The sequence below is a fragment of the Apus apus genome, chromosome 16, assembly GCF_020740795.1.
Source record: "Apus apus isolate bApuApu2 chromosome 16, bApuApu2.pri.cur, whole genome shotgun sequence".
Taxonomy (NCBI): domain Eukaryota; kingdom Metazoa; phylum Chordata; class Aves; order Apodiformes; family Apodidae; genus Apus; species Apus apus.
Window position 1 is genome coordinate 7,591,344 of NC_067297.1, and position 26,171 is coordinate 7,617,514.

At 42.6% G+C, this 26,171-nt stretch overlaps 2 protein-coding genes across 17 annotated transcripts in view; one reads left to right on the forward strand and one right to left on the reverse strand.

Annotated features, from left to right (window-relative positions):
* The window catches only part of DGCR8 (DGCR8 microprocessor complex subunit), a 1,090,394-nt gene that overhangs the window by 403,028 nt on the left and 661,195 nt on the right, over positions 1–26,171 (forward strand). The window lies entirely within an intron of this gene.
* The window catches only part of FBRSL1 (fibrosin like 1), a 519,718-nt gene that overhangs the window by 76,684 nt on the left and 416,863 nt on the right, over positions 1–26,171 (reverse strand). For 12 of the 16 annotated variants that reach the window (XM_051633654.1, XM_051633652.1, XM_051633645.1 and 9 more), the window contains one exon: positions 22,509–22,562. The exons of the other annotated variants lie outside the window; for them this stretch is intronic. In XM_051633654.1, the coding sequence (XP_051489614.1) occupies positions 22,509–22,562 (54 nt within the window). The remainder of the gene's footprint in view (positions 1–22,508; positions 22,563–26,171) is intronic. 16 annotated transcript variants of the gene reach the window in all.

Genomic DNA, 26,171 nt, shown 5'->3' on the forward strand with positions numbered 1-26,171 from the left:
TCAGTGTCATGATGCCAGGCAGCCCATCCTTCTAGTGTGCGAGGTCACTGTATATCAACACCAGCTGTAGGACCAGAGCTTGCATCAGCTCAGCATACGTATTTTCCTGGGCACATTTTATCACCACCTGATAAAAATGCAAACATAGATTTTTGCATTGCTACTGCAGTGTGTTGTGGTGGGTATTTCACCCAGGGCTACAGCCAGAAGATCTCATCTCTATAACAGTAAAGTAATCAATAAAGAAACACAACTCCATCAAATAGTTTTGGTTCACCTCCATTAGTACAGGCCATGTACCTGATCTCAGCCAGTGCTTATCTGTTTAGACACCTAAAAACCATCTCCAACACACAACCAAAAGACATGCACGATAAAAAAGTAAATACTAAGCCATGCTTTCCCAATCTAGAGGTTTTTGAGCCACATCTGGTTTGTCTGAGTTGGTATGTAGTTAGCCTCCAAATCAGGGAGCCAGATTTCTGAGATGAGAATTAAGAATTTAGACAGTTTTCATTCCAAGACAGGGAAAATGATCACATTAAGGGTGTCATGGCTCAAGTGAGGTGTTAGCAACATGTCCCTTCTATTCTTCCTTGGCAGATGTCCAGATGGAAGTCACAGTGCTGTCTTTCAAAAGCAGCAGTTGCTCATGCCCAGTGTTTATCTGCTCAATGAAAGGGGCTATGGTGTCAAACTTCTGCTAAGCAAGTTATGGTTAAACGTGCTATCCTGCATATGTCCAGGGATTTGAAAAGAGCTATAACAAAATTCACTTTTATCTTAACTCCTTCTAGATTTCAAGTTCTTTTCTTTCCAAACTGACAAAATGAGCAAGACAGTCACCCTGGAGACTGCTCAACAACGCACAGTTGAAGCCTCAAGATTATCTGCCATCTCTGAGTAATGCCTCGTGCACAAGGCTGTGCCAGCAGAAAAATGACTCAACTGGCAGACTCTGGGGACTTTGGGGTTGAAGAAACCAATAAAACATGCATGCAAAACCCCAAGATTGCTCCTCTCATCTTTAAAAACAGAGAGATATCACAGAACAAAATCCAAAAAGCCAACCAGAGACTCTTGCTAACTGAAGAGTGTGCAAGACAAGGAAAGAACCACCACTGACTAAACAGGTACCAGCACTCCTGCATCTGGCTTGAAGACAAGCTTACAGACTCAGCTCAAGCAATACAACATTTTTTAAATCAAAGAGATTTTGAAATATCTTAGACACAGATGCCATGAAAGTATGAGGCATGACTGGAAGATCTCCAAATACCATTTGAAACAAAGATTTTGCTCTCTGGAGTAATTTCAAGGCAGCTGATATCTTTATAATTTCATCTTGCCAAAACATAAAAGCCACATAAAAATTCAAGTGGGATAAGGGCCATCTTCAGCCTGCTCTTGGGTAGATAGCCAGGCACGATGCCCCACAGTAATCACACTTAAGATAACTTCCACAGGCAGCACTGAAAAGGACATGAGAAAGCCAAAGGGTACATAAAGCCAACGTGCAGAGAAGGCTTTGGGTTATCAGATTCTAGGTTTGGGGTGATTTTATGTTAAGCAGACAGAAGCTTATGAATTCACATTAAACACACAAAACAAGGGAAGAGAGTGATCGATACGTGGTTTTGGATCTTGCCTTGGAGAGAGCAACATCGGAGCAAGGTGACCAAGAGAGAAGCATTCAACCTCACACCTGGTGCCTGATGCAGTGCTTTGGAGGGAGCACCAACAAACACCGAGGAATAAGGTGTTGAGCTGCCTCTCTGCTGCCAGGCTAACCAACAAAGACTGCTGCAGGTACCTTTCTTGCTACATGAAGAGAAAAACTAAACACAGGAAAGCATGGGAGGGGAGAAAAAAAACCAAACAAACACTACACCAGGCAGGGGGAGCAGAAGTTTCCCTGTTGTTAATGCCTTTGGTGGGCAGTGAATCCAGTGTTGCACACCAGAATAAAACAAAGAAGAAATAAGGAGCATGAAATGGAGCACTACAGTGGAGATATTCAAGTGACTAAGTAAGGTTTAAATCTCACAGATTACAGCAAAGTGTAATATGACAGAGTCGGCAAGCTTCTGCAGTACAGAAGTGTTTCAGACCTTGACATTTTGACTTAGAAATTCCTGTTCAAATATGAGCGTCTCTACAGCTACAAAAACCATCAAAAAACCTCAATGTGCAGCAGCGAATCCTTTTTTCCTCTCCACATTTGTACAGCACCTATTGCACTGAAACCCCCGTCTGTCACTCTTTCAGGTCCTACTATAATGGAAATAGTAACAAAAAAACCCCACCCCTTGAAACGGCAATCTTGAAAACATGTTATCCTTGGTACTGCGGATACCCCTGTAATAATGTCCATCATAAACTGAAAATGTTACCACTGCACCAAGAAGAACTGGAAATATTTAGTGCTACTGTTATCAGCCTTGGTTTAGTTTCATTAGCAGTCCAGACACGTGGTAATGAAGAACCCATTCAAGTCTCTATCTCTGTTACTGGTACACTTCATGGGCTCATGGAAAGCACACATAAAACCATTATCTCTGACAGGGATGGACATGTGTGCGTGTCCCAGATTTGGAAATTGCATTGCAGAAAGTGCAGCCTTCACGTCACTCAACTGCATAGCTTAGAATTTTACATTTTAATTTTTTTGATGTCTGGGGAGATTAAAATGGGAACTGGCAGCATGTGCAAGGGATACTGCACTTTGAATGTGTTATCTATAGTGATTCAGGCTTCCTGGAGCTCCAGCTGAAGCAGGTTTTTCACGATGGAAGAAACCACATTACATTGCTCCCTAGGAAGTGAAACAAAACAATAAAGGACGGTTAATCTCTTCTCTAATTCTGCTCTGTGGGACAACTCCTTCAGCAAGCAGCGCCTGGCTGTAGCTACCTGGGAGGGGGTCATTTTACTTTGGCTTCCTCTTCTGCTTCCCTGTGTCCCTGGGAGCATTCTGTCTCCCTGCTGCATCTTTCAATGGCTTTATCAGAGCCTGCACCAACTCAAGCGTGAAAAGTAGCTCTGGGCCCAGCAGGAAGAGCTGGGGGAGTGTGTGTCTGTGTGTGTTGTGTGCTTCGGGGAGAGAGGGGAAGACGAGGGAGGAAATGTTATTCTGTCCTTTGTCTTTTCAACAATTTCTTTTTAATGCAACTTGCAGAGCAGCATATAATTAGGGGTCTTGCGGAGCAGGCTTAAACTCAGGAGTAACCCTTCTAACGACCTCGGCAACGGATAATCAGGTACGCGGCTGCGGGGCACAGCACGGCTCCCCACCCGCCGCGCAGCTCGGCCTCGTAATTAGAAGCCTCCACACTCCGCTGCATAAAGGCAGATTGCAAGGACAGCGTGAAGCCCTTGTTTGAAGCTGGGGGCACAAAGATTGCAGTGCCTGTGATGGGTGGAGACAAAGACTCCGATACTGGAACGCTTCCAGCAGCCTCCGAATACTTGCAGCATTCCTGATGGACATTTTGAGGATTTCTTAGAGCAGCGAGGTTTATTCTCCCACATGCCCCTCAGAATTCCTCCATAGCTCCCTAAGCCAGGGATATGAATGTGCCACTGCACAGGCACACATCTCCAGAAATGCTTCCATAGTTTTATCATGAGAAAAATGTTTTGCCTCCCTTCCCCATCTATTTTTGATAGTTCTCACTCCTGATTCAGAGGAAGGAATGTGTTGACACTTAGAAATACATTGTGCTGAGAGCTTCAGGTTCAATTCCCAACCCCCCCCCCCCCCCTCAGAAATTCCCAAGCCAGAACGGTGTTTTAGCTGACTACATTCACACCAACTGGAAACTGTGGTAGCAAGTATGCTTATGTTGCAGCTGATGTTAGTGTAATTTTCCTTAACCAGGAATAAGAAACTTCCCCTTCCTGAAAAGGCACGTAAACCCCCTCTCTCTTTGCTGATCACAACTTGTTGTTCTCTATTTCCACAACTTTAAGCACAAGAGTAAATGAAAACTGACACTGAAGTGTACCCCAGCTGCAGGAGTGAGACAGAAGGAAGAAGCAAAGGATAGAGGACAGGACTTCTGGATAAGAAAAAGCCAAGAGGGAAAATGCTAAGGAAAGGATCAGTTTGTGTAACGTAGCCTCTTATAAAGCAGACACTGACTTCTAGTTTACCCTAATTCCACCACCTTATTTTCATCTTTTGGGCTGCTGCTGTGGCTTGTTTGCGGGTTCCTCTGCACCAAACCTTTCCCAGTAGTGCAGCAGCTTATCGTCCCACCTTAGCCACAGCAGCAGCAAAGGGAAGAAAACCAAGCAGCTCAGACAGCTCGAGCACAGCAACAGACTGAAAAAAACAACAACAGCCAAGCCAAAAGCGCTTGAATAACAACACCAAGCAAGAAAAACCAGTAGAGCCACTCAGAAACTGTCAACTACCAGACAGACAAGCTCCCTTGGAAAGGGCACAGGAGGCAGCTTCAGGGAAAGCAACATCCGTAAGACAACCCAGTGTCAGTGTTTTTTTTACTCAGTTTCTAATGACAACAGGGACTGGAAGAGAACAAAACATGGAAGACTTTCATAGGAGAAATCAGGACACACTGCCAAGGACAGCTGCCCTGAACTCAAGTTATCAGAGAACTCACATTGTTGGCACTTAAAACCTAGGAAGATCATTAACAAGCTAATAAGAACCACCAGCAAAAGAAGCATAACCTGGACTTGTTAATGGTTCCTTCTGAGTAACAAAAGGCCAAAAGCCTCCAGACATTGAGCTACTATAGCTAAAAACATTAACGAAAGATGTTGCAACTCATATTGTCTCCTACCCTTTCCTTAATGGTGCAACTGCTGCTACATGAAAGCAGTGTCCATCCTATCTCCCAGTCTGTCTGTCCTGTGCTCTCCCCACTCAAAAGCACAGTAATTTTCTAAGTGCTACAACACCCTCCACACATCTGTAACACACTCTGTGTAACTCAGCTTAAACATTTCCTTTGCCTCTCTATACAGAGACCCACTGAACCACTGGGCTCCATGACCAGTGCACTGTTCTTTGGAAATCAGCAGATGCAATAGCTTAAAGAGAGCAAAGAAACCTGACAGCATTGGACCCTACAAGGACATTACCTCCATACTCCCGCCTATTTCCAATTCACCAGGGTCTGAGGAGATCCAGCAGGGATAGTCCTGATTTGGTAGTCCATGCCAACCTTGAACTCTGTAGTCTTGGTTGTGCTCTGGCTAGCTACATTCAGGGAGAAACCTACTTATGTCTACTCTTTGGTAGAACTTTACAAGCTTCACATCTACATTTATGCTGGCTGTATCACACATTTCAGCAAAATGAGCATGGCCTCATCACACAGCCAATCTGGTCTGCTTTTCCTGCAGCAAGACATGTACTCACCTGAAAAAAATCTTTTCACCAGATCTTTTCTGGAAACGGGTGATGAATACAAATTTGCAGAACTACAAGGATGGCAGCTGTAGGAGCTTTTAAATGTTTAAAAGCTGATCCAGATCTATGACATTCAGAAACAAAATAAAACCAAATTCACTTCTTTCAACTTCCCATGAACACATTTGCTGCAAATAGTTTCCACAAACTATTTCATACATCTTGAATTTACTTAAGAAAGCACCTTTACCAGCACCTTTATTCCAGCCCAATTAACTTCCTACAGCTCTCCCCTCAAGAAGACATGCACTGAATCCCACTGAGGCAGTGGGAGAGCACAGCCTGGCTATTAAGCACGGCTCGTTTCAGGAGGGCTGCAAGAAAAGCTCCTGCCCACTGTGGAAAAGAGGCCATATTCTCTCCCAAGTCCCAGCCTGCAGTCCCCAGTGCCCTGGAAAAGCAGGCCTCCCAATGGATCCTCCTGCACTGCCAGAAGGGAGCCATGAGGACAGGAGCTGTCAAGGTTCCCGTCACCTCGGAGATGCAGGCTCCTCACTGCAAACTGTGTTAGGTCAAGCAGTACAAGATTCCCAAGGAAGGTAATAAAAAGGGAAGAAGATATTCCAGAGGGCTCTTCTGCCTCTGAAGTCATGTTACTGTTGACTCCTTTATTGTGATTAACTCCTTGACATCCTCCTCCCGTGACAAGTGGGGGAGGGCAGACAGAGAACTTGGTCATTAATTTATCAGTGAATTACCTCCTTCCCTTTCAACCTTCGCCCCCACCTGTGAACTTTATGGCTCAACTCTACCTTATGAGATGGTTTACTGCCAGATAGAGGTTTGACAGTTGGCATTTCATCGCCAAGAAATTCAGCTTGGGGCATCGCATGCTCCTTCACCAGACCTGGTGGTACTACCATTTGCAAGCTTAAGCCCACCCCATGAACTCTGTATGAGGAAAGAAATCCTCTCCTCCCCAGCCTCTTGTTCAAATTACAGTAATAAGGGAACCTCATCACTCCAGACCTGAAGAGGGAGGGGACATTCACAGTAACTGGAGACATCACATGAAGCCACACTGCGCTTACAGGAAAAAAAACAAGAACACACAGAAGAAACTAGCCCACTCTCCCCCAACCTGGTTGGCATTTCCTGAATAAATTGCCTTTTTTGAGGCACAATGGTGTGCTTTTTAATATTGGAGACTACTGGAAGGCCTCCTGCAGCCCGATTAAGTGTAATGCAGTGTAAGAGAAATAGGAAGGAGGAGGAAAGTCCTCAGAAAGGCAATTGAAGTGAAAAATATATCAACAGCACGGTGGCTGTGGCGGAGCCAGGAGTCCTGTTCTAAACATGCTCTGACTTCCCAGTCATTTGCTGTGCCGGACACTCTGGGGACCCCAGCACAGCAAACTACAATTTCTAGTAAATATATCCCAGGGACACAATTAGTTTTTCAGCTGGGGGCATGATAAATTGGTCATGCATAATTCAAGGCCAGAGCGGGTTTGAGTATAAACTGCTCCCTGGCAGCTTCCAGCTCCCTGACAGAAGAATGCAAATGGGCAGCCTGGCGCAGGGGCTGACGGACCCCACTAAGGCTGCTGGCTTCATCTCCCCGCCTGTGTGCTCCTGTAGCCACCAACATGCACAGCAACAAGCATTTTATCCTTTCCTTCTGTGCATCTCTCAGTGATTTTAATTTCACAGCAATGTATCCATCACTGTCCGATGGCCTTTTGGGACCGAACGCGCATTGTTATCACAACAAATACCACTCTTCGCTCATTCTACTCTGCTTTTTCCATATGCAGACACAAGAGAATGGTTTTGGCATAAAAAGAGGCTGAGGGACTGTGTGGTCTATTGTCAGCATTAGGTGGCCTGGGGCAAGTAATTTCAAATCTGCCTCAGTGGTCTCATCTACACAATGGAGATAATTCCAACGATGCAACTGCAAGGTTAGCAAGACGCACTCAGTTTGGGGTCTGACAAAGGTTGAGAGGTGGTTGAGCATATGCAGCCCAGCCAAAGCAACAGCCTCAACTTCTCTGGGCTTATTTCAGGTATTGAAATAAATGCAACTACCCATTCAAAGCAATCATGTAGGACAAGAAGAGAACCTGCTGCTTCAAAGAAGTTACCCTAGTGATTAATGAGGTGAAACCTTCAAGGAAACTTCAGGAGTCCTTCAAAATTATGTCCTTAAGTTTCTCAGTGCATGTCCTACAGCCTCCCAGCCTGGGAGGGATACACAGTGCACATGATGGAAAAATCTGCTAGAAAAATCATTACAAGTAGTCTCACTGCAGGTGAAATTAGTATTTGTGGTCTCAGATACAGCCATGTAACTGAAAGCTGTTGGCTCTTTCATCAGCTGCAGTTTTGCCATCTTACATAACTTCAAAACCACTTCTCTGGATGCAATGCCAGTTTCTGCTCTTCAGGAACAGAACAGGCATTTTAAGCCCACTCTGTGAGAAATATCCTTAAGTAACACCAAGGTGGAGCAGGGGTATTCATAAAGGAACATTTTGTTTCATTTTGGCAGTGTATTTGGAGATACAGCAGCCCTTTAATTTCATGGTCTGTTCTACATACCCAAATAGGTGACTTTGGTTTCTCCTAGTAGTTAGTGAAAATAATCCAGGTTTGTCTGTTTGTTTTAATAGGAATACTTTTTTTTTCTCCCTTTCTCTCATTTCCACCCCCCCCGACCATGACCCTTTATATAGAGCTGGGTTGTCCTAGAATTAGACCAAATAAAATCCAAGCGGAAAGACATGGGATACAAACTTTGGGAGCAGAGATGCTACCCTAGTAAGTCTGAACATCCTCATCAAGTTTAAATGACATACTTCTGCCAACACTCAAAGTAAACCAAGTCCAAGAAAAAAAAGCAACACAACTGTTTAACACAGTAATACCGACTAATTTAAACAGTATCTCATGTTGCACCTTCCTGTACCAGGCAGCACTAACATGTCTCAAAAACCTGGAAGCATGGCCCTCTCCCACCTTCTTGCCATCAGCACAGAGAATGACGAATAATCCATGACAATATTTTGACACTTTTACATACAATTAAATACCAAAACTGCTGGACCAACCTTCTTAGCAGAAAAAGTCAGCATTTCCCTACCCTACCCACAGACTGCATTCTTCAGTTTTACATCTTCTGGAATATTGTATCCCATGCTCATGAGGAGGGAAGTGCCCCATAGAAACTCCATCTTTCACCCCCCTGAAATCCAGTCTCATCCAACCACTCTTACTCCTCCTCTGACTCATTCGGTCTGTCCTCAGCCTACAGAGGGCTAACCCATTGGTTTAAGATACCATTGTACAAGAACAGGTAAAATGCCTTACTTTCTTTTAAAAGAAACACGTCACCTTCTGACATTCTCTATGGAGAAGCTAAGAAATCAAATGATGAACTCAAACATTTTTCCTTTAGCTAATTAAGCTGGTGAGCACCCATGTGCACACATACAAATAATCTGCTAAACTGTTACAACAGTAAGTAGGCCAGCCTGAATTTCCCTTTAGACTAGGTTAACTAAATTAGTGCTTCAAAAATAAACCAAATATTTAACTAAACTTGCACAGTTTTATATGATTCAGCAAGTCTGTCTTGTGGGGACACCTTCACACTGGAAAGCAGAAAAATCACTGAACACAGTATTTACGGGGCCGTCTTACAGGCATGTGCTCCTGAAGCCCAGAAATTTGCAGGATGGAATCCGAAACCTGCATTTTAGTTCCAGGTTTTTTGGTCACAAGGAATAGGAAGTTCTGCAAGCCCTGATGTTCTGCTCTGTGCAGAAGCTGGTGAGTGTGACAGCAACAATTTCACCAACAACTTCAAGTGATGCCATGCTAAATTCTGGGCTGGAGTGTAAGCCATTACAGAACAGGAGCTGAGACTGAAGTACAGGACCACATCACTGCACTCTTGGCAAGAATCACATTTCCTCCAAGCCACTGAGTCTCTTTCTTTCCCAATTAAACAAACAAACAAAAAAATACAAACCTTTTAAAATTTAAGTAGGGTTTTGAAGGTCAGCTCTGTTCACATCAGCCCACAGGGATTATTACATTAAAAAAACCCACTATGAACATTTTTTTGCTTAGTGAAAACAGCAGGGACAAAACAGGGCTAATGAGAATTATTATTTTTATGCACATTGGTAGGCTTTTTATCTTCACATATGAATGTCTTATCCATTAAAATAAAATTCCCTGACAAACATGGTGCACTAATTGTTGTCTCAGCTCTAAGGGCTATCCACCTCACAGCAAGTCTAGTTGTGGAAAATATCTGGTCAGGTTGTTTTTTTTTGTTTTAAACTTCTATTTCAGCATATGTTAAAACCTATATCTGAATGAGAGAACATGACAAACAAAAAAATGCCAATATCTTCATTATACAGGATCTCTGTGCACTGCACTTTTGGATTACAAGGCTTTATGGTTCCTTGCACACCCATCACACTTTGGTTCAAATGCACAGCCACTTTCACAACAAATTTCTAGCACGGTACAAATTTGTTTAATTTAATTGCACACAAGCCCAGGTGTGTTTTTGGATTCGGGTATGTTGTTACACTGCTCCTAGGCTGAAGCATCAGTACAGCCAGAACACTCAAGTCAAAACACAGCCAGAACACTGCAAAGCACCAAAAGATGGTTAGAAAAAAGTCACAAGGGGAATCACATCAAGAAGAGAAAGTTGTGGCTGGTCTTGTGTTGAAACCACTGGTTTGAACCTCCCAGTGAAAATTTCTAGGTGCAAAGTGAAAAGATGCTTAAAATCCCCTATCAAATATATGACCGTGAATTATCAGTGTCAGAAAACCAACGTGAAGAAAGCTTCACAAATCACCCATTAAAGGAAAAATTGGCTTGTCCTATCCACACTGGGAAAAAGGATGAAAAAACCTGAAGTGGTCTTGCTACACAGCCTGAAGCCCAACAAGCACTGGCTCTGATGGACCAAGGCTCAAGAGGCAATTGTGGTGTGAAGGGCCCCTGCAGAGAACTCGCTGCTGCTCCAGCCATTACCCTCAAGAGCCTGTCAAGCCTCGTGGCCCAGATGCTCTCAGCTGCCAAGGTGAAAATGAGCAAGAAGGAAGCTTCAAGATACCACAGCAAAACAACAGTTCTCTGGGATAGTCAACACAGAAGGAATCTCTCCATACATACAACTATACCTGCACACCAGTAATCCAATGTACACACACAGAGTCCTGGGATGGTGATGTGCAGAGAAGCTAGACTTGGGTAAGCACCATCCTGCAGACAAAACTCTGCATTTTATTTACACAGCTCATATCTACAACACATTGTAAGTGGAGCCCCCCAGGCATTTACAAGGCTAGAAAATTAAAATGGCAGTTTGGTCAGAAATATTAAAAAGCCTTGGTAGTTCCACAAAGCCAACAGCTCCCAGTGGAGGCTGAACCAGCAATTCCTTCCTGGGCTTCCATTGGAAAAAGATTAGAAGCACATTAGATATAATATACCCATATGCTTTGTTTTGCTTGCCTTTTGTTTTTCCTGTTAAGAAAAGAAGAGCAAGATAGAAACTTATCCACCAGAATATTAAAAGTAACAATTTTTTACAAAATTATTAACAAACAGCAACCTCAGATCATTAGCTAACCTGGCAACAGACCAGAGAAAATTTATAGCTGACGTGCAACATCACCTCTCATCCAGAAATGCTAATTTCAGTAAAATGAATAGTGTGTGGGCTTTTCATACTGCTTTGCATTTGGCTCCTCACAGCCCTGTTTAAAGCCTGGGAACCGGCCATATAGTTAAACTGCACAGATGTTCAACAATCTGTACTTGTGTTAATTACCCTAATGTGAGCAGAAACTCAACAGATCCCTGCTAATGAAGGAGAAAGTTTTCCAGTGTGACTACCGTATGTTTCATTGTCACTGTATTACCAAGCTTCTCCCCCTCCTTCCTCTGCCCCCCCAGCTCCTATTCTCTCCATCTCCTTTGCATTCACATCACCCTCCTACCTCAGCATGCATGAATTGGACCAACTAATGACTGTGTATTCGCAACATGGCAGACACCATTAGGCTGATCGGAGGTGCGGCTGCTGAATTTTAACAGGCAATTTTAAACAAGGTAAGAAAAACAGATTCATCATGCTCCTGATTCTCTCATCCCCACCCATCTGCCATACTTCTGCCCTTGCCACAGCTCAAAAACACTTGCAAAGTGCAAATACACTTCCCTCTCTATAAAACACAGGCACATAGAAAGCAATGCAAATAGATGTTGCTGGGCAATTACTGGAGATGGAGGCTGGAGAGTCGGGTGCATCCAGGAGGACAGACTAACAAGATGGCTTAGAAACAAGCTGGAGCGTGGGCCTAGGGAGGGAGCGTGTCGCTCTGCCTTGGTGGGCAGCATGGCAGCCAAAAGGGGCTATGGGGGATCCTGTCTGCTGCTCCCTACCAAGAAATAAGAGCTGCTGGATTTCACTGCAGGAACCACAAGAGCAGCAGTTGTGTGTTCAGCTGTGCACAGGGGGTGAGATGGGGTTTCTCAGCAGCATGATGGGAAAGAGCAAGGCAATGCTCAAGTGATCAGTGCTGCCAGTAGCAATGAACCAATACTGCTGAGCAACTTAACCCGGCATTAAAACATACTCAATCTCCAAAGAACTGCTTCTCCCACTGAGGATCTCGCCTTCCCTTCCAGCACCTCTCTGCCCCGCTCCCTGCTGCCAATCACCACCTTCAGCCCCTTCTCTCAAAGCAATCTGCTCCATGAGCAGAATGCAAAGGGGGCTGGCTAAGGGCAACTGACTCTCACCCCATTAAGCCCCAGGTGATCTCTGAGTGATACCAGCCCTGGCCTAAGCCAGAGTTCACATCTCCCAGGTGCCACCACTTCATAGTGAGGCCAGTCTTGATCAGCAAGCTGTATTACAATGACCTTCATGGGAACAAATGTACTCACTGAGCTTGACTTGACTGGCACACTCATCTCTATGGAGGAAGAGGGTACAGCAGCCAACTTTGCTCATTTATTGTACCCATCCTGCTAGCTCAGCCTTCTCTGCCATTCACAGAGCCAACGACTTGCACACTCAGAGATGCAGTAGCAGCTGCTGATCCTGGGAACGTGGCCGTGCTGCCACATGTCACCCGTGCTGTTCTACATCACCTCTCCACTCCAGTACAAGGCACTCACCTCCAGCTCTCCACCCCCAAAAGCTTAAGTTCCCTCTCAAAAACGTTCCTCTTCATGAATTGAGAAGTTATGGAGGGAGAAATGTCACACAAAAAGGTGGTGAGGGGATGTGGCATAACCCAGAAAGAGTTGAAAATTACTTAGAGAGCCCTTGGCTCTTTTCTCCTACCTCTTCATCATTAGTACAGGAAGCAACACAGCTGTCTAATAGGAACCTTAGGAACCCATGGGCCAGCAAAGTGACATTCTCCACACTTAAATAACACTGAGCTGATTTAATTACTGCACTTAATAGTAACAAAAGATGTCTCAATTTAATCTTCAAACGGCCCTTCCAGATCAAAACACAGCTGGCTGGATAACAAGATGGCCTAGGCCAGCAAACAAGTAGGTCCAATTTGTTCAAGAGCTGCATCCACTCCTCAGTATGAAAGGCCAAGAAACACTTGTGTGTAGAATGAATCAAAGAAAGCAGCACTCCTGTCACCCCCTCCCTCTTTGCCTGACTTGTTATATAGGAAAAAAAAAAAAGGCAGCTGATTCACAGGTAAAGAAATGCAACATGACAACAGAACAAATTATGATGTTTGGGAGATAAAAGAAGTAAGAACCAAGATTTAACAACTTTTGTTTTTATAATCCTTCAAGATGATTAGGAATGAATGAATCAGATTAAAATCATATGGGGACAAGGGAAGGTCTCCAACTCGTTTTTCTTTCCATACTGGATGGAAGGAGACAGCTCATTAAGGAGAGCCCTCAAGACACAGCTACAGTGAGGAGCAACCAAGCTTTTTTTTTTTTTTTCTTTTTTGTAAAAAAAAAGTGTCTGCCAGATGTATTTGGGCAAAAAGAAGTTAGGAAAAACTAACCATTGACACCATGGTTGGTTCCCTCCAGGCACCTTCAAGGAATTTCTCAGTTTTTGCACATTCCATTCCACACAGAAAAGTTAATGCCAACCCTTCAGCCACTGCAACATTTCCGCGATCCCCTAAGTTGCAGAGAAGCCTAATTAAACTTTCATGTGGTACACAGGATGCAGCTTTCCAACTCCCCCTTCCAACTACAGATAGCAACACAATCCCACTTTTTTGATCTAAGTTTTTCTACTAGTATTCATTACAAACAAGTTTGCTAGAAATCAGTTTGTTTATCTTCATGGGATTGGTCTGGATTGACAACAGTCTGCAGGATATTGTTACTGAAAGTTTAGAAGATTCTCTCTAATAATTTCTCCTAAACTTTTTCTCTTGATGGAGAACTACAGTTAGGTAACTTAAGTGTTCCAATTTTCTTGGAGCCCTGGATCATTGTTTGGGGGGGGATTATGTTTTTTTTGTTTTTGTTTTGTTTTGTTCCTCATTATACACAGAGCTTACTCCATCAGAAGCACTTTTTAAACATCAGATTATCTCATCAGCCACTTCACTATGAATTTGGAAGACTGAAGATGAAAGGGAATTTGCTACACTCTGGTGACTCTTCTCTTCCTAGACTGTAACACAATAGAGAAAGATGATGTCCATGTTAACAATGATCAGGGTCAGGCAATCCACTGGTTTGCTCAAAGACTCTGGCCGGCCTGAAACATCTAACCAAAGAACCAGAGTCACTTAAGTGGGGGGACTTCAAGAGGTCTTCTGGCTCAACTTCCTGCTCAAACAGGGTTCAAGCAGGTTTCAAAGGGCCTTTGTTGGTTGAATCTGCATGCAAATTCTGGTCTAATTCCCTTAGCTTAAAACCCCTTTCCCAACAAATTAAGGCCTAGATCATTAACAAGAGATCTCAAAGAGGCAATTGCTGCTAAAGCAAGTGTGTGTTTCCAGTTTATATCTTTGTTTAAGTAAGTGACAAAGGTTAGGGGGCCAAAAGCAATTCCCTGAACTAGAATTCACAAGTGCAACCAACTCGAAAATCTCCCACCTACTTGTGAGGAAGGAGTCAGACTGTCTCAAAGACTGAAAGCCAGCTCTGCTGCATGCCCAGCAGTATGTACAAGGTGCCAAGTGTGAAATCCTGACCCCGCTGGAGTCAGTGGTAGAACTCCCATCAATTTCCTCAGGGCCAGGATGTTCATACCTGCTCAGACAATCCAGAAACCACCATTTCAAGGACACGCCTTTGCATGAGATTCCCAAGGGACTGAGTTTTGTCTTAAATGCCTGGATTATTTATAAAATGCCACTTATGGGTTCTTTGTTTGCAGGGAGTTAAGCAATACAAAGAATACAGTGAGAGAACAATGGAGGTATTACCATGCATGATTTGTCTTTTAAAAAATTATCTTTCTTTTCATGAAGTTATAGATCCAATTTCAGTCTTTATTATCACTTTGCCATGTGAGAAAGCAGTTCTTAATTTTAATAAAGGAAGGGAGCTTCATATTTCAACAAGAGCTAAAATGCTTCCTGCAGTACAGGAGTTGGAAAGCTCTCTTGCTAACAGCTACTGCAGACCAGATTCAGGGAGTGAAAGGGAAATAATCCATCCACACTGAGTAAATAAATCTTGTCTAGGACATACCTAATGCTGGGCAGTAGCCCAAAGGCATCTTTGTCCAATGAGATAATATCCCTTAAAATGGAGGCGGCAGAAATCAAGAGCTTGCTCTGCCAAGAACATATTACCTTTTCACTTATCACCAAACTCAGGGTCCCAGCAAGTACATATCCTGCTGCAGTCTATGGTGCACCACTGCAGTCTTCCCACTATGTTAACGGATCTGGAGAAAGGGCCAGAACCTTTAGCTAAGATTTCAAAGTAAGTTTCTCCCTCAAATCTACTTTGCCCTTAGAAAGGAGTCTATGATATATTTAAAGGAGGTTCTCATCAAAATCTTCACTGTGTTCTGCTTTATGTGAAGAATGACAAGATTAACGCAATTTCCAAAACAGAAGTAAATAAGTGTCTCAAATTCACACACGATTGTGCAGTTTACCTTTGAAAAAAATACTATTAGAAGCCTACCACTCCCATCTCATGCTACTCGATAAATTCTGAAACAGAAATGCTAGCTGTGTTTGGTCAGCCGAAGCTTCAGATCTATTCTAATTGAAATGTGTTATGGAAATTCCTTCTCCCCTGAAGATGACCAACAGCCCTATTATTTTACAGCCTTCCCCATTAGACCCTGTTTCCACTAGTGCTGGAGCTGTAATAGCAAAATCCATCTTGAAACATGGTCCTCACTGGCAAGAAGTAAAGAGAGTTTTGTAAAATTATTTTTAATATTGTTCTATCTCTGTTCTGGCAAAGGAAATTAAGTTAGTTGTAATCTGAGTACCAAGAATCTGGTTTAAACATGGCCCCTGTGGCAAGCAAAACAAAGATTTAATGCAACATACATGAGGCAGCCAATTTGCTTTTCTCAGGTGAAGCATTTGATGCACTTCTGCACAATCAGCTCCCCTGCACTAGGGGCAGGGGCAGTGGTGAAGCCCCTTACCTGCTATCAGGGCCCAATTTGTTCAATATCAACAAAAAGCAAAGAGAGAAAGCAGTTCCCACACTACAGCTCTCTAATATTTTTACTTGTTTTAAAAAAATGGAAACATTTAGAGTTTTATGGAGATAAATATAATCTCCTCTGGTCCAGCTAACAACAGGCTCCTTTCAGCCATGTGTGATCTCTTCTTTCACTCCTCAACCTTGGCAAGTAAAACACAACAAAACTGAAGGGAATACAGAGCCCTTTGCAGACGATCTAACTTGGGCTGCAGCTACATGGTCATCCAAACAATAAGGACTGTGTACAGTACCAATATCCTCATTTTCCATTTGAGAACCTCAGACACAGAAAGGGGAGGTGTCTTGCACAGCAAGGCCTGCTGCCCTGGGTGCCCTAGCTCTGGGACATTTTAGAGCTGCTGGAGTGTTACGAGGGACAACAGATTACTTATTGCATGTGTTATTCATTCTACACTTTGAATCTCAGTACATGAAAAAAAGCAACCCTAAGAAACTGGGAGCCATGTACAGAAGACATTTTTACTAAATAGTAGCAATAAGAAAATCCACAAGACACCTCCTCGCAAACTTCAAGCCAGATCCAAAGATGGAAACCAAAGCAGCAAAAGCAACTAACATTTGTAACTTCCATTTCTCTTGCATACAATTCCCAACAAAGGGATTTAGCTGTAATGAACAGGGCTGCAAGATACAGAAGCAAGATACAGTGTTTTTATGATTCTTCTCAGGTAGCTGAGCACGAAATCCCTGCCCTTCTCTCTCCTCAGGCCATTCATCTTTCACAGGTGATGGAGAGCCGCTCTCCTGGAGGGTGGTCCTGCCCTCCCAGACCTTAATGCTTAATTGCCACAAATCAATTCCAACCCTGATGCTTAGGCTGCTGCTACCCCATCCCCCTTTCTGCCCCTTTCTCTTTACACTAATCACAGCCCAGGACTCTCATGTTACTAAATGAACCTAGGAAAAACAAAAAGGCAGCAGCAAAGGCCACTTGCTGTGGCCAGCGCCATGAGTTGGTGTTATGCAAGAAGAACAGCCTAAAAAAAATGTCAATTCTGTGTCTCTGTGCCTGTGCGCACGTGTGCACACACACATGCCTCCTATTTTATTTTTTTGTTCAACTGGAATTAATCAGGAACGATAAACAGTGTTTGTCTCCTGAAAGCAGCAGTGAGGGGATGAAATATGCCTCTTAAGCTTATCAGCTTCAGTGCCACTGAAGAGAAAGCTGGCTTCTAAGCCCAGGGATAATGGGCTGTCCTTTCAGGAAGGTATCAGAGGTCTCAGGAGAGGGAGACAGCACAATGGTGTGACCTTCAGCTAATAAAGCCCACCCTAGAGCCCAAAGAAGCTTGGGGAATACTGACAAAAGTTCATATTTACAACAGCCTGGACCCTTTCCAGATACCATTACCAGTTTAGAGAGCTGCAGCCTCTCTACGTACACTCACACAGGCTTTTATTCTGCCTCCTCCTTTCTTTCTTTGTTCCCATGCTGGCAAAAAAAAAAATATTAGTCAGAAAATGGCAATTCTTCTGCTAACAAGGTCCCACCAGCATCTTTTTTAATGAAGAGAGTTATTTAAAATTTCAATTTCAACCTCAGCACTAACCTCTACTTAAAGGGGATTCAAGGCCTCTTGCAAGGATTCTCAGTGCGTCACCATGCTCAACAGGAAGAAAGCATATGTATTTTTGTGGAAAATCTGCTGATGTATTTATAATTCTTTAAACAAAAAGACAGCCAAGATACTGTAAAATGAGAAGGGTTTTTTGCTCCTTTAAAAAAAAAAAAAAAAAAAGGCACTGGCAATCAATGCAGTCCCAGTCAGAAATCAAACCCCAAGTTTTTTCAGGCAGAAACTGATCCTCCCTGCCCCCAGTCAGTGTTGTGGTTAGCAAAATGCTTAGCCCGTAACTAGAGTGCATAAGCATGACCAGAATACAAATAATAAATAATATTTTTAAATGGTTCATACAGTGAAAAAAGCCAAATTCAAAACACAAAAACTGTTTGAAGCAAAAGTTTCATTTTTCCACCTCCCAGAGTAGTTCCAAAACAAATATATAAATATAAAGCTTTGGAAGAAATCTGCTTTCAGAGGTAATTTCACTGAAATCAATATTAAATCTCAAAACATTTAATGGAAATAACACCTTCAGTGACAGAACTGTTTTGACTGCACTTTTCAATCCAGCTATACCAGTCTGCCATTTTTATTTATCTGCCTCATAATTCATCTTTGCCAACCTGCAACTAATCTTGCTGAAGTTCAAAAGACATCCAAAAACTGGAACAGGTTAGAATTTCTCCCAATAACATCTTCTAAAAGGTGCCTCTGTATCTTGGCAGTCTCATTTACCATGCTGGTATTTAACAGGCAGAAGGCGGCTGAGCAGATCCCTACAAAGACCACAAATTTCCTTCTTTGCAGCCTTCTCTTTCCAGTGAAGAACCTGTTTCCACCAACAGAGCTACATCAACTAGACAGGCTCACAAGTAGTCTTCCAATTTCTTAAAAGTTTTGGCCCAAGCATGCATTTTATCTGTTCTCCTTATCCCATCTAGCCACATTCACTGTCAAGAGCTCAGGTGATTGATTGCAGCCTGCCTGAAATCAAAGTAGTCAAATTAGACATTAATGTTGTGCTTAATGTGCTCACACAAACAAGGTCACTGGTTGCATCAAGACTAATAGGAGATGACATGCACTGGGACTGCATGGCCCAGAGGACTGGGAACTGGATGAAGAGTTTACAGCCACTATTTCAAAATCAAGTCTGATTCTATAGACACCCTATCCCTGCAAGGGCTGCTCAGCAACCTGCAAAGATCCCTTCACAGCCCAAACCTAGGGTAGGAGCACTCAGTTCTCCACAACCTCAAGACAGAGGCACTGCTATTGCCTCAACTGCAGCCAAATTCTGGTCACTGTCATGATTAACTACTCTCCGTCCTCACTCCCAAACATTGCTCCAAATTACATTTGTCCTCCCTCTAGAGGTGAGCTAACAGAAACAATAAGCAGTACTGAATGTAGGAGGTGGTGTAAAACATCAGAAAAGTAGTATAAAGGCTCCTAGGAAGTCAATAGTGCCATCACAAAGATGAAACCACGTTCATCTTGGAAAAATATGAACTAATTCATCTGAGGGAAAATAATACAAAACCACAGTACTCTGCAAGAAAGACAAAGTTGCACAAGCAAAAGGTACTGGGCTCCTCCAGCATGAACCTGTAGCTCTGCCTGAAAGCCAGAGCCCAGCAGGGTGAAATCTCCATTACTAGCCCACCTGGGGGCAGGGGGATGGAGAGAAGACCCCTGAAGCAAAGTAAAACAAATCCTATGGATAAAAGAAGGTGCTAGGAATTATAACATGAAATACTCGGTTTCCAAGACCATCTCCCTACACACTGCTTCAAGGATGTGAGGTTATGTCTCCTGGCTGCCACCAAGGCCCTAGCTAAGTGCTTTTCATTGTCTAACTTTTAAAAAAGAATTTTTTAATTTAGAATAGCAGCAAGTTCCTATTGAGAAGTTCCAGCAACAACTGTGTCTGGTTGTAATTTTATACCTGTTTTCCATGGCAGAACCCCCTGGCACTCAGGAAACCACAGGGTATTAACTGTATCCCAGAGAAACAGGCAGATCCAGGACACATCTTCTGCCACAGTGGATGGCCAACTGCTCCAAACTGTCTTCTTCACTTCCAAACCCTAGACACTCAGGAAGTCTTGCTTTAAGAATATGATTTTAACAATGAATATTGGAGATAAAAGACTGAAAACCCAAGCTCAGTCCTGAGGTGTGAATACTCCCACCCATGGCTGTCCTAGGCATGCTCTCCTGCACCCTGTCTTTGAGCACTAAAATGAGAAACCAAAATGACCTGCCCACATCGTTATATGACACGATGCAAGACTTTGTATTCCTTGAGCCAAAAGGTAAACAAATTCAGGGCTTGAAATTGCAAAAAATTCAGACTTAGTATCAGTCAAGATGGCAACTGGATCTCAGAGGCCTGTTTCCCTCTGAACTTCTCCTTGCTGCCGTGACATACTCACACTGAAAATTTTCCCTTGAGCAAGTGCCTGACTAAAATACAGCACACCCTGACCATAAAGCCCTTTGTTAAAACATCTTTGCCATAAAGCTGCAAAATCTTGGCTCCCAAGTACATTAAATCCTTATAAACCTGCCTTCATTTTAACCATGCAGTATTTCAAGACACAAAGTGCTTCTTCTGAGAGAGAGCACTTTAATGAGAAAAGGGGTAAAATATATAAACCAAACCTCATTATGGCATAATTTCTAGGAGACAAGCATGCTGTTATAAAAAGAAGTGACGACAATTGCACTTCACGTGGCTTGAAGATTTAATACTTTTAAAGAGCCACTGCTGCTTTCAGCCATTGGTGGTGTTTTGTTTTGAACCTAACAGAAAGCAACCAGAATTATGGGTTCACTGTCAGGTATACATTTTAAATTCTGCAAATTGTTGCAAATGCTGGATTCCACTCTACTGCATGCTCACAAAATGCAATGTTCCTGGACAGTAAGGGACTAGCTACAAGTTACTGTGTATGCTTTTACCTTTTAAACCTCAGCATTCTTAAAGGTTGTTGCTTTAACCAGGATGATGCAGCATGGACACAGTAAATTACCCAAATCAGATCCAGTTCATGCTGGATTCAAAGCACTAAAATGATACAGCTTATTCACATGTTAACAGTGAAGTCAAAGAAACCCACCCAAAAACACACTACAAGAAAAATCTAGGGTACTGACAAAAGTTAAAGTGATTAATATAACAATGTGTACTACCTCTTGTCAGATAAACCAGGGTAACTGGCACATCAAAGGGGCTGCAATTGGTTTTCAAAAATAAGACTAATTTTTTTAAAAACCTGAAACTCAGTTGCTTTCTATAAAATGTCGAATGGAACAAACCCCTGTAGCCAACTATAAAATGTTCCTGGAAAAAACTGTTCTCCCAAAGAACAAACTATCTATCAACACAGCATCCTGAATTACATTGGTCTGGAAGACTTTTAAACTTAATCTAATATAAAAGCCATTACTGATTGCAGTTCTTCCACATTAGTCTTCTAGTTGTAACTTCTGAAATGAAAGCTTAGCAATGATTAGGTATTTACTACAATCAGTAGAGAAAAATAGTGAAAAAGATGACTGTAAAGGTCACCAGAGAGACAACACGCTTTTTTTTTTTTTCAAGAAGGAAACAACACAAAAAAAACCCTCAAACCCCCACAATAACCCCACCCCAAACCCATCAACAGCAGGAGGAATGCACTTCATGGCAGCTTTGACTTGAAGCACATACAACACTGATTGATGAATACTGAAAAGTGAAGACACCAGTAGAAAATTAAACCCAACCAAGCACCGAAACTGGGACATTTATTCTGTGCTTCTTGGTACTACTTTAGAAAAATTATGCAAGATGGACCAATATTTCAGCAAATTATGATTTGAACTACTGTCACAGATCTGGATAAACAGCAGGGTAATAAGCTGATATCTAGCTGATGCCTACAACCTAGTTAGAATAAGCATTTCCTCTGCTCTCTTTGCTGTAGCTCATAATTAATGAAATTCTGGACTAAAAGGTGCTTGTTCTCCCTGATTACTAGAAGGTTCAACACTCACTACATGGCTACAGTGACAGAGTAGCACTTCTGAGAGCAGTTCTCAGAGAAGACATCTGAAGAGAACATAATAAACCAACCCCTTTTCTCAATACAAAATCAATAACCCTGCCTTCGGGTCCTGTTGCTGAGATACTTTTACCATTTTCATTTCTACTGATGAGACTCTTCTTTCCATGTTCACAGCAAAAGGCTAAGAGGTTCCTCCTTCACCATCATCACTCCCTTGGTAAGTAACAAAAGACTTTTCCAGCTTTTATCAACTATGCCACAGAAGAAGACAGCAGGCTGGTCAAGTCTGAGTCAGCATGTCAGCACATGAATTACCACAGGATGTCTGGCATTAGGGTAAGCCAGCCTAGCATGTGTCTTTCCTTAACTCAATTTTTACTTCAGTATTTTTCTTCTTTGCCATGCAACTAAACCTCAAGGAAGAAGATAGCTGCAAGCAAGCGTACATGCTACTTTAATCTTACAAACTTCCCACTCCCTCCCTTAATAACAGAGGGTTTTTGGGGTGCTAGAAACAAGAAGCCGCAGCACAAATGTGTAATGAGACCCTGAGCCAACAGGTTAGCTGACATGGAACTGTTAACAGTGAATTGGCTTGGAGACAGTGGGGAAAAGAAAAAAGAAAACAGAAAAAAAAACCAGGAAGACAGGGAGCGTGATAGAGACAGCGACAGCAACCAACTCAGCTGCAAGAAATCAAGCTAAATCAGTCCCAAGTGCCCATGTTGGAGAGACTTGATCTCATACCTTGCTTGTTATCAAGGCACTCCTGATACGAGTCAGCTCCAGTTCCGTTGCGGTCTACAGACAAAACAAAAAGTTTCATTCATATCAAACATAAATATTAGAAACTTCTTAAATGGCAGCCTTGCTGGAGCAACAGGTTACGTGCAAATAGAGCTAGTTCTTGAGGAGGCCGTGCTGGTTCACTCACATAAACTGTGACTTGTTACAAACAAGCTGCAATCAACTGACACCAACCCTCTCTGCAGGTTTGTCCTGGGCTGTGGGTGCAGGGTGGGCTCCTCCCCATCCTGCCCAGCTGTCTCCCGGCTGCTGAGGGCACAGGGGAGAGGATCACAGCTGCATCTGCTCTGAGTAAGTGCCTTAAGCACATGGAAGATGGAATACTTTGGGTTAAATCTATCATCACTCTGCCCACTGTAGGCTTTATGAAACCACTGGTTTAAACCAGCAGATCTCAAAACTATGTTCTGGAATAGACTTCTCTGTGGCTTATGGTGCTGCACTTTGGGTTTTGGCTGCCACATCATGTGAAAGACAACTGAAAATACAAGAACATACTTTCCAAATATTACTACTCTATGGAAGCAACGTTGCTGTGGTTACCACTAGGGCTTATATGATCCAGCAACAGGAGAGAAGCTGGTCTGTGCCATGAAAACAGGGAAGAAACTTAGGATCCTGTACTTGTGTGTGCTACACATGGGGAAGATGACAGACAGTTCCCAAATGCAGGTGTGGTCACACAAGTGGCATTTATGGCTATCACCTAACAAAACCCTTCATCTGCATTACAAGTTCAAAGAGATCTCATCAGCTGTGTGTAAAAATGGCTTGAACTGTATGTTAGCAGAATCAGCTTACAGCAAGGCTTGGACCTCAAAAGCAAATCAAAGAATGTTCCAGCATGGCTTCTCCTCCTGCTTTACAGTTCAGCTCAACCACAAAAACAGCCTGGATGGTTCTTAAAAAAATTAAAAAATTAAAAACGTCTGGAAACCCTGGATAAACCAATGCTCTTTCAGCAGTCTACATGCACCTTACATATTGTGCCAAGTATGAGGAATAAAGCAGCTGAACCAATGTGACAGGTCTGCACACATTGAAGGTCCTCAAAAAGTGAACATTTTGTACATTACAATGTTTAACAATACACATAGTGCTAAAATCCATCTGGTGGTGTAACTACCAAACCATTTGATCGAGTCACTCATGATACATGCTCCCACCACACCAACTCTAGTGGCACTGGACACAGCTTCTCTACTAGAATAGTTTTATCTGTATCACAACTAATAAAAAAGCCACCACTGTGGGACTCAGAGTTAGCACCCTTCACTAGAGGCTCAACTGGGCAGACAAGCTACCCAGAAAGACTATTTTGGTCTCATGATCAAAAGAACCAGCACAACAGCTTGTTAATTTATTTCTGAAGATGCTCTTCAGAGCCAAAAGATTCCACTCACAAAAGAAAAAAAGACACTACTTAGAACCCTCCCACACACCTGCAAACAACTGTACTTCTGCACCTCCAAAAAGGGACTGGTCCCCTGAACATGATGGCAGTTCTCATGTGGCAAACTCATTCCCACACAAACTGCCCTTCCATCTTTGCTTAACCCACAGCTGGTGACGGTTCCTTGAACGTATGAAGAGATCCAGATCAGGCTTCACATTCAGCAATAGTGTTTAATGAACAAAGAAGCAAAAATTAAGAGTTGCCTCACCATTTGTGTTGTGTAAATCCCAGATAATAGATCTTCTCCCTAATCCTAATGAGGCCTTCCTATTAAAATCTTTATTAGCTTTCAGCTCTGCAGATTGCCCGAAGGCTCATCAGTTTCCCTATCTCTCAGTACTAAGATCTGCTTTAACTTTTACAAATAGCTCTAAGATATTTCTCAGCTTATCAGCATTGCCAAGCAGCCTGTCTTATCATTACTATTGCAGATAAAATAAATGAGCTCAGGATGATATGAATAATGGCATTTTCTGTAGGCTGGTTCCCCATTACATTTTCAACAGATTGTAGATTTAAACTTCAGCACAAAAGAAAAAAAAAAAAAAAGTGGAGGGGGAAGGGTATTGTGTTTTTTCTTCTTCCTATTTACCTTCACTGCTACATTTTTAAGTTCACCTGATGTGAGCTAGTAATTATTTTGAAAGAGAGCAGAAAGATGTCAGATGTGCTTTCTCTGAAGACCAAAAGCACAGTTACTTCTGGGATGTTTTTTCAACTGCATTTGTTGGAGAGGGGCAATGGCTAAATTGCACTCTGCCTAATGAAGCCATCTTCATTAGTTTGCTCCTTTCCCTAGCAGACTAGGAATACTAGTCAGATTGGGAATTGAAATAACGAAAACCAACAGAACTGCATTTGAATTAAAAGACTAGGCTACAAAGGTCTCCGACGTCTGCTCCAGGCTGATTAGCACAAGGCTCGTGCGGCACCGAGCGAATTTTACAGTGCACATTCCTGGGTAAATGCAAAGTGTTTGGGGGAGGCAAGGAAGCTGAAAGACTAACAGGTCTCTCCCTTTTTATGACAGCAAGCAGGGAGGTCATGTTCTGGCAACCATTTTCTGCCTCGTCCCTGCAGCAATCACTACAGGGTTAAATGCTTTTCTGCTCCCCAAATTCCTAGCCCTGTCACTGTATCAAGGTTATCTATTATTGGCAGTGACAGGTGAAAATTAATCTCCTAATTATTTCTTGCTGCGTAATCTGCACTGAAGAAGTAACATAAATGGATTACAGTACACCCTCTACGGAAGGCTTTGCTAGAGAGCAAATCATCTAGGGAGATAGATGGTATGTGGTAAAAAGATATTTATGAAGGATTTACAACCATTTTAAGCGCAGGCTATTCTATAACTTTATAATCTACAGCTTTGGACTAAGGATCTACTTGAAGGTATCTTAACAACCTAAATGCTTTTTATTGTTGATTATTCCATGGGGAAAAACCCCAAGATTTATACCCATTATGTCTCTGATTCTCCTTTGGTACAGCAGTTACTGCAGAAATGGCATCCACATATAGATGTTTTTTACCCCCCACAAAAACATTATGGCAAACACCACACCCAGCTTGCTTTAACTCAATATTAAAAATCTAGTCAATACCTCCCATGGCCATTTAGCTGTAACATTTTTTCCACGAGAACATAAGCTAGGCTGAGTAATTTCAAAATTAAACATTTTTTTTTAACAATAAATCTAGTTTTGTAAACAAGCTAGAAATATCTTTGGAACAACACAAACAGCAATGTTGAAATGCTACCTTCATGTAAACTCTAACTCTTCTCCTGCTAGCCGCCATAAAGTAAGGTTTATTTTCACAGTATTTAAGAAGACAAGTTTTACTTATCCTTAGCCCTTTTAATGCAGCCATATAAGGCACAAGCAGATGTTTGGGCAAACCTGTTCTTCTGTCTCCAAGTCAGCAGCACCATCCTACTTTGAGTTTACACGAACTGATGATCACAGGTTGCCATTCCTACAATTTAGAATTACAAGAGCTACCCTGAGAGATGTTCTCATGCTAAGCTGTGCCTGTGAGATAGTTAATGCTGGGGTCACTATCTGTAAAACTCTGGCAAGGTAATGGGACAGGGCAGAGAGGACAACTACCACCCTGGTGTCACCATCTGCAATCAAGTCCGT